Source organism: Hesperophylax consimilis, chromosome 1 (genome assembly GCF_061612785.1).
Source record: "Hesperophylax consimilis isolate HC1 chromosome 1, BYU_Hcon_1.0, whole genome shotgun sequence".
NCBI lineage: Eukaryota > Metazoa > Arthropoda > Insecta > Trichoptera > Limnephilidae > Hesperophylax > Hesperophylax consimilis.
In genome coordinates this window covers 15,968,647-15,981,290 of record NC_142836.1, presented here as the reverse complement: position 1 = coordinate 15,981,290, position 12,644 = coordinate 15,968,647, and the positions used below count along the sequence as shown (strand labels likewise).

Below are 12,644 nucleotides of genomic sequence, written 5' to 3'. Positions count from 1 at the left end.
TATCTAGGACTTTAATTCTTGTATCACGGTTAAAATTTTGGTCTTTATTAATTAAATGTTCCGCAAACTCTGAAAAAAATGAACTAATTAAGCATCTGAAGTGTTCTTTTGTTCTAGTTTCTACATTACGTGATGTTTGTCCAATATACACGTAGAAGGCTGGACAATCATTACAACTAAGTTTATAAATGCCCGAGTGGCTTAAAATGTCCCCTTTGTCTTTAGAGTTTATTATTTTTTTTCCTAAGTTGTTATTGGTATAAAAGGCTGGTTTAATTTCTGGTGGGAATTTAATTGTACATGAAGAGAAAAGGTTTTTAATATTTAAAATCTTTTAAATATTATAAAATTAAAATAAAGTGACCTAAAACCAAGTATTTTCATTTCATTTATTTAAAATTTTCGTGTTAGAAGAGAAATATATTATTTTTAATATTTACCTGCTTTATTTGATTGAAATATTTAAATTATTATTTACGCAGGTGTTTTGTTTTCAGTTAAAATATAAACCTACCCATCACCCTAAAATTGAAATTTATAATATATGCAGAATCACGATTCGTGCAATGATGCTATACATTGTTAAGTATACATGCCGACCTTTTTATAAAGTAGTCCCTTGTCAGTCGTTTAGCTCTTTGTTTTTCCATCCACCTTCAGAAATGCAGGGCGTATTTTTTGGTTATTTGGTTAACAACATCGGAAAAACATTCTTACAAAAATACAGGACCTTAAAAATTTTTCCAAATTTAATTAATAACCCCATCTTGAGTCGTAAAAAGGTGTCGTCTTAAAAACAAATAGTGTTGTACAATTCACATTACTCGCGTAAACTATACCCGATTTGTTTCGAAAATATGTTTTAATAAATTAATACAATATTTTATGCGTCGTGCTTTGTCTTACTTTTAAATATAAAAACGCTAATATCAGACCATCTCCTAAGATAGTTCATGCCCAGAAGTTACATAAAAACATCTTCAAACGTCACTCTTTTGCGCATCTTCATTGGCCTCGGTTCATTGTAAATCCGTTTCTTCCTCGAATGTCAGACCATATGCCAAGATAATAGATTTTGCCTAGGAGTTACAGCGATCATCAAACGTCACCATCATCTTAACATTCATCCTCTTTTCCTAGCCCTGTCTGGGATTCAATATTCGACCAGACATCTTTGGACGTCCCTACGTCGCCTCGGTCCATTGCAGGTCCATTCCCCTCTCGCGTTGTTTTTACTTTATTAATGTCAGATAAAATAATAAATGGTGTATATGTACATTGATGATTGCAGATAATCGTGCAAAACAAAATGTCGGTCTGCCCGATACTCGCAGACGCTCAGTTAAACTGGTCAGCGCATATCTGAAATTTGTTAAAGACGATTGCTTAGAAACGACGTTCCGGCTTTTTAGAATTTGTTGATTATGTTTATCATACTCATCCTAGAGATGTTATTTGTTCTGAAAGTATTTATTGTATTCTTTCGATGTTCTACCATTGTTAAGCTCATCTTGTGTTTGTGAAGTTTCTCTTTATACATTTGCTTTTGTTTCGTTCAATGCCACCAACTGATTTTAACAAATGTTTAGTTAACGGCTAGAAATTCTAAGGGTCTTAAAGACTTTGTCCACGACTTGTATATGAAGATTCATAGGGAAAGGGGGTATCTATTTAATATCTCAGTGCTAACCCCTCTATAACCTCTCTGTCAAAACCTTGAAATATTGTTTTCAACTATATTTATTTACTATGCAGATATGTAACTTGTTCTTGTGAATTGAAACAAATTATAATAAAAATGTTAAAATATTATTTTAATTTTTAACAATGTTAAAAATGTCTGGAAGGGTTTAGTTTTTCCTGTGGGGAAGATTTAACCCGGACATAAAGTCGGAAATTATATTTAAATGAGCCTGAAACATCCATACAAATTGAAAAAAATCTTCTGTGATAATATAAATGCCGCCGACAGTAAATATCTTGTATTGTCAACAATACTTTTATCATTAAAAAAATATTATTATTTGAAACTTAACAGAATATGTTTTTCTGAGAAATGATTTACTAAATTAATATTATGTAATCGTTAAGATATTTTGTTCTCAGATTTTCTCCTGGAGTTTTCATAGGATAATACTCTTCTTGCTTATGAGTTTTATCCTGTTCTCAGGAAACATAGATTCAATCAACTTGATTTATTATTACATCAAAAAGGCTTGTCACTGTTCTTTTAAAATCAAATCAATTAATTTTCACTATCTGGAGGAATCGTTTTTATTACTTCCACTTTTCCTCTACTTCAAAACCTTTGTCGGATAGGTACTCTTTCCATAGTTGAAATACATAATTCTCTGAAATAATCTGATCTTCTTTGCTTTGAAGAAGATTTTCTAGAGCTGTGATTGTTTTTGTCACGCTTACAAATTCAAAAAGCTTCCTTCTTGTTTTAGATCTTGTTAAGATATTAATTTATTTTTCCAGGAAAATTTAACGTTATTGCTTTGTTTTATAAAAACAGTTGGTGCTAATTTTATTTGTCTTTATTGTCGATTTGGACGTTAGATATTACAGTCAAACTAAATTAATCAAAATATTAGTAATTTAAAAAAAAATTGAAACTTTGAAGTAGTAAATTAACTCTTCTTAGGGTGGTCATTTTAACATTATCACAAACATCTACCTACTAATTATAAGATTTCAATGCAACATTTTGGTATTTTTTAAAGATTGAGATTCTTTTCATAAATATTTTTCAGATAGTTGGTTAGACACTAAGGACGGGTTAAACCCTTTTCAAGTTTTGTTACTATCCAAGTACTGTGAATCAACCGGCCTATGATGAGATAATATCAGAATTTGATGGTACTTTCACAGAACTTGAATTATTTTAACTTTGAAATTTGATGAATTCTTCAATTTCGGGAAACAACCTTAGTTGTTCACTTATTATAAATAAAATTCTGAAAAACGAAAATAATAAACTAAAATTATTATTAGAGTAACGACATAATTTAAAAAAATATACCTTTTACCTAGACTGTAATAAGTTTTTAAAACTATTTGTAGAGTTTTCATTATTTCCGCAGAATCAATAACAGCTTGAACGAATATTAGAAATTCCAATGAATGAATATCGAATTTTATACTCTTAGAACTCACTTATCTCCGCTGAACTAATGATTTTTCTATTTATTTTCTTTCCTTTGAGGACACTGCGTGGTGTTTATCCATCGACAAAGGTTTATTTGATCATTCTTGATAGCCTGAGGATGTTAAGAGTTTAGTTTTCAGTTCTGTTTATTTCTTGGTAACAATGCTTAAATCTGATGATGATTCATTTTTAGGGTATTTTTTTAAATATATTAACTCCACACAGGAGGTCCTGAAGAAAATAATTTCCCTCAGGGCCTATGTCTTTTGGGGATGCTGTGTGGAGGGTATTATGCCACGTTTCGCTACCTCCTTCTTTAGCCACCGTTTTGGAAATAGTAATGCTGCCCGAGACGTTGAATAGAGAAGAAGGTAGCTCAACACGGCATAATACCCCAAAAAAAATCGCTTTAATACTTTTGGCCGTGAAAATCTCAATTCATGTACGATTAAAACTGACAGCATAGTTACGATACTCACAATATGGTACTTTATTTATGTTCTTAATTATTATTAACTATACCTTACCATATGTTTTAATAGTAGCACTTTTTAATAAATTAAAAAAATAATCACAATAAAAAGTAATCCATAAATTTTAATCACATCAAACTGACATCACCACAGATTCTTATTAGTTGCATCAAACAGCAGTTGCGTTGCCTTCAGACAGGTCGCACAATGCACGTGAGCCGCTCCCATCTGGCAAATAATTTATTAAGCCATCAAAGTGTAAAATAAAGTGTATAATATCATTTGCCACAATAATAGTGTGTTCGTGCCTTCCTATCCAGGTTCAAGTGTATATTAACTTACTTGCTAGTTCGGAACGGCTCATATGCGTTGTGCGGCCTGTTTAGAGGCAACTAATTTAACACTAGTGTTTTTCTCGATATAAATGAAATCCCGAAATTTTCTGTATTTTACTCAAATTATTTTTACAAAATCATTGGAAAATTTCATACGTAAAGTACAAGAAGGCATGCTTCTTTTGTTTTAGTTAGTTAAAAATATACCAGTACCAATTTGCGCCAATTGTTTTCACCCGATTTATTTTTTACTGTAGATATTCAATCAACAACAAGTTTACAACTCATTCGCTTTTTTTGATCCCTTCGGCACAGGTGCCGTGTAATCAGGAAACACGCCAAACGCGCACCTAACATATATAAACGGTTGACATTTGTCACATGAGAACGGGTTAATTTTACGACTCATTTTGGAATTAGCTGCTCGGCTGTGGAATTATTTGCCGGCCTCTGTGGTTCCTCCCTCCTACAACATGACTTCAAGACCCATGTTTACTCTTTCCTCTCTTCAAAAAGACTCTCCACACAGCATCCTCAAAGATGACATAGGCCCTAAGCCAAATTATTTTCCTCGGGCCTCCTGTGTGAAGTCAATATTAAAAAAAAAACAATGCTCCAATACATTGGCTTTTTTCTAATGTTTAAGATGTTTTCGATATTTTTCATCAATACCGAGAGGTTTCTCTCGAATGACTCCAAATTCTGCTTCCTCGTATCTCAAAAGTGCTAATACTAATCTAAAAAAAAATCATTACATATTATGCGGTTCCGTGATTTTTACCGACAAACTGATAAATGCCGTTTACTCAAAAGATAGATTTACGGCGTCAGAAAAGAATACATAAAAGCTATAAAAGAAAATATTATTTTATATGGAGAAAATATTATTTTTTCATGTTTCTAAAATCATACCTTTTCCAATGCCAGAGATTAGTTAAGAAAATGATTTTCGTTAACCCTAATTTATGAATTTATCTTATTAACGATCTTTCACTTATTTTTGATTGACGAAGGCTTTCAAGTATCAGCTTCTCGGTAAGTTTCTGAGTTTGTAATTAAAACTTCGTAAATACAAAGGTTTGTTGGCGTTATGAATATCCAAAACAGAGTAAATTTATTTTCAAATTCTGACTTCGTCTAAAATTCATAAAATGTCTTAATAATTAGTCCATAAATTAATTTGTTGTGGTTTTATGACGTTTTTTTAAAGTGATGTTCATGTCGTTCTTCAAGAATATAAGTGATAAAAATATGTTCGTTTCGGCAAATACAACATTTCAAACTACAGTGAATGCTAATAAAGAGTACGACTTGTTACCAAAAACAGAAATGAGTGATAATTCGAGTGGTTTCTTTAACGACAGCAACATGGTGGTGGAGAACCATGATCTGACGGTGAGGATGACGGTGGATCTGATGAACACATTCTTCCAAAGAGACACATTGCTCATCACCCTGTACATTCCAGTCTTCCTTCTCTCCGTTACCGCCAATTCTCTTGTCATCATTGTTGTCATCAAATACCACTACATGAGAAAGTAAGTACCTTTTATCACCCTGCACCTGCAAACCTCCATTTTGAAATATATTTTCTATAAAACCATTTATTTATTAGTACGTCTACGGTTTGCCATTACATTTTTCATATTTCCAATAGATCCATTTATTTAGTAGTACGAGACTGACACAAAAAGTTGGAATTTCGAAAAAAATTATTTTTCTTTTTTACTTTTACCATCATGTATCCTCTAATTTACCCCTGGACACCCTGTATATTGTAAAATGCTACATGTTGTTTGGAAAACGTTAAAGTTCCACATGACACCAATGCGCACTCATGTGATTCTAGGAAAATATTACGATAATCGCTTGAGAACATAGAGTTAGGGGAACCCGGGGCATAGCAGGCACCTTAAGGTAAAACTAAAAAAATATATTAAAAAGAAGAAGAAAAAGAAAGCACATCAACTCCATATTTTATTTATAATTATAAGCATAATTACATAAGGAGGTATTATAACATAATTAGTTCATCCATATTAGACCCAACCGATAATCAATAATTACCATTCAATGAACTGACAAAATGGGATTCATCAAACCACTGGAGGCTTACTTTTGAGATGAATGGAGCAAATTAAATCTGCATACAAATTGTTATACTAATTAAATCATATTCAATATGTTTTGAATATTCAAACCATTAGAACGTGGTTGTAGTGTCATGAGTCAACATTGAAATTAAATATATTTTTCGTGAATATACTCGAATATGAGTAAGTATTACCTACATTCTTAGGTTGAAAGAAAGTTTATTAATATTAGTATTTTCTAAATTTTATTACAGTACAACGCTTAGCATAGTATGACATTTATTTATACAAGTAATGTTTTAGTAAATGTTCTTTACGACAGGTGTGTAGCTTTTTTGTCTCCAGCACTGAAAGAGCCGGAAAATAATGTGTTTTTGGAAAACATTTTTCGTTTTTTTAACTTTCAGTTTCCAAGTTAGTACCGAAGGCTATAATTGTGTCACGATGGAGGTAATTGTAAAATATAGTGTTTTTTAATGCACCTTTGATAAAATCCACAGGTCTGTTCTATCACAAATTGAGATAAAAACGTTTTTTTAAATACGTGTTACTACGAAAACCTCACGTCCGTTTGATAATAAATTATAAATTTACTCACTAAACTTACTACTAAGTAAATGAAAGAGTAAGGAATAAAACTGAAGCATAATAAAAGAATTAAAATGTTTTTAATCGGTTTAAAACAATGTTTAAAAAAAATACCCCTATTTAATTTTTCCGACTACTTTCAAATCTTAAAATGGGTTATGCCTAAATACTATGAAGAATAATTTTTAGATGTAGGTATGGTCAATTGTCCTTAATGTCATAGAAATAAGTTATTAAATACTTAATAAAGTTATTCCGAAAAATAAATGGTTTATATCAGATAAAAAAATGTATTTTTTTATAACTAAATAAAAAAACATACAAAAAATATTATTTTTAATATTTTAAACAAAAGCAGTTCAAACTTTATCACAGGTACATGCATTCGAACCATACCGTATTTTTTATGAGAATTATTTTATTCATATTTATTTTTTACTTGTTTAAATTAGATCCAAAGTGTGATGAACGTGTGCCTAAGGTTATAACAGAAAAATTCATGTTTGAATGAGATGTCACAATTATGCCGCCGTATAAATGGGCATGTATATCGTCTTTTTAATCATTACATTCTTGATAGTAACTTGTGCCACAACGTAAATAATAACAGTTTAAATTTTACCAGCAAGAGCATATTATTTGACTGCCATTCGGCTATAAATGTACTTAGTGATTGAGCTCAGCATCTCAAACGAGCAATCATCACACGAAGTGTACCTAAAAACTTATAAATTTTTTTTCGTTCATGTAATGCATCTCATAGGAAAAGTCGTAACACTCCATTTACTGGTATTATGGAGGAAGCACGTTGTATTGTGTTCACCTTGGACAATTGGGAAAGGATTTTATTTTCCTGGGTAACTTCGACGTACTTTTAGAACAAACCATTCAAATTTTAATGCCCTGGACCGTTTTGTTTATTTGACTTCCACACAAAAATCTTAAAAACTACGAGCATTCGGAAAAACATAAGAAGTCTGAACATGAAAGCATTGTAATTATTTTAGTGCAGTTTTTTTGAATATGCAAAAGTGCTTAGTAAAAGAAAAATTTTATTTAAAAAATCTTTTCACCTGTGCCAACCACCAACAAATTGCTTAAATTTAAATCAGGAACTGCCGTATAATATTAGGTAGGTACTTATAAAAAAAAACTATCTTGGTCTTATGGTTCAATAAATTGAACATATTTTCGACTTGTCGCGACCTTTTATCTTCACATATGTGAGTTTTTTTTATGTAAATTTTGGTTCGGTTAACTTAACCTAACATAAAATATAAATTTAACTATGTTCTTGATGATAATTTCAATTCCGAAAATTCGTTTTTAATTAATTATTCCAAAGTTATATTGCGTGTTAAAAATCAACCATAATTTCAAAATATATTAATGATATTTAAGCATACAGTTTTGCCAAACTTTCTGATTATTAGGTTTTTGGCTTCAGAAACATTTTCATTTTAATTTAGTGTGGGGAATTCCATTATAATGATATAATGAAACAAATTAAAAAACTTTTAAGTAATTTTTATTATGAGTAAACAAAAAATTATGATTCGTGACTTTCATGTGGAAAATTAAGATATATTTTTTGAAAATTAATAATTCCAAAGTTATTGCTTGTTAAAAATCAGCTTTAAAAACTTACTAATGACATAAAAAAATTTCTCACATTTACCGAATATTAAGTGCTAGGAATTTTCAGGTACTCAAGTATCAAAAAGTATAATTGGATGACTACTTGACGATAAACACGTAATATTATATTAGAATATCTGAACGAACTTCAACGGAACCTTGGAATATTTGGGGATCAAACGAAAGTCCGATGGTGAATTGGAAAGATATTTTTGGAAAAAAATTGTTTGATTCCCTTTTGTGTCGACTCGATATTCTAAATCAACCCAAGTTTAGGAAGAATTTTGAGAGGTTGAGTAGCAAAATTTATCTACTTTATTTAACAAACCCGAATCTATTCTTAAAGTTTGCATGAATCTGAAATATTTTATATTTTATATTTCAATACTGGATTCTTTGAAATCGGTGAAATACTCGTACATCAATCATAATTTGGGTAAATAGGATTTGAAGAATGGAATAGAGCCCTCTCAAACATTACTATTATGTCCGACTCAAAGTTTCTGTCAATTTGCAGGAAAAGTAAAAGAAACACTCTTCTACTGTTTGTCACGGCATATTACTTCTGTGAGCATTTTTCCTATCAATGCCGATGGTTATGGAAGTATAAAGAAATCAAACAAGTCATCTTTAAAATGTCTAGACAAAGACTAACAAAGAAACTTATTTAATCATTCGTGTATTAAAAGTTCTATTTAAAAATTAATTACTTTTCTTTGCATTTTAGTATTTTAATATCGCTAATTTTTCTGTTTTATAAGTTGAAAGATTTTTTCTCAGCTTCTTAAATAATCTCTGAATTAGCTTTCGTACCCAAGTTATTAGTAGTAATTTTATGTAAATATATGCAATTAAGAAAAACGTTCGTTATATTGTACGGAGGATTTAGATTGAAAAATGACTTAACTAAGAAAAACTTTTGACTTTTTTTTCATTTGAACTTTTTTGTAAAATTTATGTACTCACCTTTTTCGCAATTTTAGCATTATTCAGCTAACACATATTTTTTTATAAAACTATTTAATTTAGAATAAGTTCATGGCTGGACTACAAATATATTTTTATTTGCCATTTAATGTTGATGGCCATATTTGATGGTGATATTTGCTTCAAGAGCAAACTTTGTCAAAAAAAGCTTTTTTTACTATCATAGCATCTACATTTTACAAGTAACACCTAAATATATACTTTTGAATTTCTGCAACTTTAACGTATCCGCGATGTTTGGTAAAAATAAAATTTAAAAAAAAACCTTGTGAATTTATAAAGAATTTCTTAAACTGACAGACATCAAAAAATGAAAAATAGTTTTCAGGAGCATAAAGTTCTTATTTTCACATATTTTCGAGACTTTACTTACAGAGGACAAAGGTTATTCAAGGGTATTTTAATGCTGTTAAGCGATTTTTTTCTGTTTTTGAAAAACTAAATTATTGGGTGGATAGAATTTAGAATTAAAGTAATGTGTCCTTAAGAGTAACGGGAGAAAATCACGATATGCCCCTGAATGTCATGTTGCCAAGGAAGCAATTGTAAAGACTTAAAATATTAAAAAAATACTCTTTATATTAAAAGCACTATGTGAAGAGCTTCAAGTATTGATTAGATGGCAACCCCTTTAATGCAGCCAATAAAATATTTTAAATACCTAATATGCTATTTTCGTAACAAAGTTTTTTAATTGCTTTTGAAATGTCGTATTTTATTAATGGTTACGTGATATTCAATATTTTTCTTGTGATTTGTTGATTTCACCGAAACAACAAAATATATTTTTGCAATAAAATTGACGAATTTCATGAAAATTATCATAATTGTAAGATACCACGAAATACAAGGCAACTTCTAATCATTAATAAATTAAAAATTTATATACGTGATAGCTAAGAGGGGATGATATTTAAGTTTTGAGATACTAATATTACATCCCTTAGGACAAAGGCCGAGTTATTAGCCGTGAAGAACGAGAATGGCCTTATTAAAGCAGAGCACTTACCTGCTATAGAACTTGTCAACGAGGACTTATGGCTCAAAATTACATATAATAATGTGTAACTTTTGTATTTTCTGTTTACATCTCACCTGCGCCAACCTTTGACACATAGGATAGGAAAACAACCACCATGAAGAACCGAGGAATCATGTTTGATAGTGGGCTGAAATTTCATGCCTATATTGAGATGGCTTGTATCACCTCATTGAGAATGTTGAGCTTTGTTCTACGCACTCCAAGGAATTTTAAAGATACCCGGGTTATCATAGTTTTATTTAATTCCTTGGTAAGGAGTAGACTTGAAAGTGGGTCGATAATTTGGAGTCCACACCAGGAAATGAATTCATTCATGTTGAAGAGAGTTCAGAAGAAATTTCTGAGATTTCTCTACACTAGGAAGTATGGCTACTACCCGTGGCTCTATCCTAACAACTTTATTTTGGGTATGCTCGGAATGAACTATTTACTGGTTATAGGGGATGTACACATTGCTAAACATTTCGTCAGCCTGATCCATGAATGGAGAGCATTAATTTCTATGTTCACGATGGTCATCTCCGTCACCGCCAGCATATACTGTTATATCTCTAGCCTACAGGACTAACTTTCCGATGGCCATGCCAGTGGGGAGATTAATCTTGATATGGAAAAGAATCGATTCGGATATCGACAGTTTTAGCATCAAAGCAGCCAGCTGCCTTTAAAAAACAAGCTCTATTATTACAAGTATAGTTGACATTCTCTCTGTTTATATTTATCTTATGATTTTTATTAACAAATGTATTTTAAAAACACATTGAAATTAAAAATTTGTGTTGTTTTAAAAATTAATAAACTGAATTGAATTGAAAACACAATAATTACTTTTACAATTATTATAATAGTGTTATTTAACTGTGTAAAATCGCTCTGGATTTCAACATATTTCTTTTTTGTAGTAAGTACTATGAAGAAGTTTTATCCAACATGTTATAACTCTACAAAATAATTCTAGTCAATTTCAACTAGAAATTTAAATATGCGTTTTAATTAAAAATGATTTCTAAATTACATTTCATGTTTTCGGGAGAAAAAAATGGTGTTCTCAAAATGTAAAAAATCAGAAAATTCAGTAATATAAACCATAAAAAAGAGTATAATATTACTATACCCTTTTTTCATTGTTCACCGTAGATTTAAAAGCTTTTGTTCTGCCTCTTTTCATTTATATAAATTGTATTTCCTTAACGCATTTCACTCTTCTATGTATCCAGGAAATAATCAGAATTATATTTTTTGATCCTACCAATCTAGTTTCAAAATATTCATTTTTTTATTAAAAGATTTTTTATTCCAAGAACATGTTTATAAATTCAAAGGTTATTAGTACCATTGTCCATTATTCAAGTACGCCTACAAAATACAACGCAAATATGGGTAGAGTATTTTTTTAAAGATGACGTCACTAGAATCCTAATTGCCCAGATCAACGTGACGTAACAACTCAATTTTTTATCGGTAACCTTTCAAATCCCTTAGGCGGTTGCCCACTACTGCACATGTACGTGTGGCTAGGCAATAATAGCAGCCAAAATCACAGTTTGCGATAAAACGTAATAAATTTATAACCAGACGTAATACATTCAACAATAGACAGGCGCAAATTTTTAATTTAGTAAATCCAATGGAAACTTTACCGTCGGGATTTTATATCGAAGTTGGCCGCTGATTTCATTTTAGAATAGAATGAAAAAACTACGAAAACCCTACTTTCGATTCCAAAAAACGAATAAAAATTTCACCGTCAAACGATTTAGCGTGGATAGTACCTCTAACTTTTACATCAAGTGGCCTCTCTCTCGGTGATAAAAAAAATAGATTTTTGACAAGCATAGATATTTTATCCACTTTAGTCCTATTTTTCTACAGCAGTGTAAGAGCTCATAAGCGTGAAACTTAATAAGCTTTGCATGTAATAAAACTCTCTAATGAAGTGACTCGATTTTAAAATTCTTCCAAAAATCAATACACTTTCGTTGGTAATAAAAAAATTCTCTACGCCCAGTAGACATTTTCTGGAAGAGGATACAAAGAGATAATAAACAAGATTTACATTATTTTATTTACTATACAGGTAGGAACTTACGTGACCACGTAGTACGTGGAACCTGGCCACATGAAAATAAATTTCAAACTTAACATCTCGTGTCTGGCCACGATTGAGATATTTTTACCAATTGGATATTCCAGCTTTGTTCTGAAATTTAATTTCTTCCGAAATATTAAGAATAAATTTACCACAAAATAAAGTGATTTTTACTTAAAGGCGTATTTTATCTTGGTTTTTTTCTTAAATAACAATTTATATGCAGCCCTTAATGACCATCAATTTTT

General features: G+C 30.5%; 1 protein-coding gene across 3 annotated transcripts in view; it reads left to right on the top strand.

Moving 5' to 3' along the window:
* The window catches only part of LOC149426357 (QRFP-like peptide receptor), a 240,428-nt gene that overhangs the window by 9,367 nt on the left and 218,417 nt on the right, over positions 1-12,644 (top strand). For all 3 annotated transcript variants that reach the window (XM_089636533.1, XM_089636543.1, XM_089636551.1), the window contains exon 2: positions 5,170-5,497. In XM_089636533.1, the coding sequence (XP_089492659.1) occupies positions 5,170-5,497 (328 nt within the window). The remainder of the gene's footprint in view (positions 1-5,169; positions 5,498-12,644) is intronic.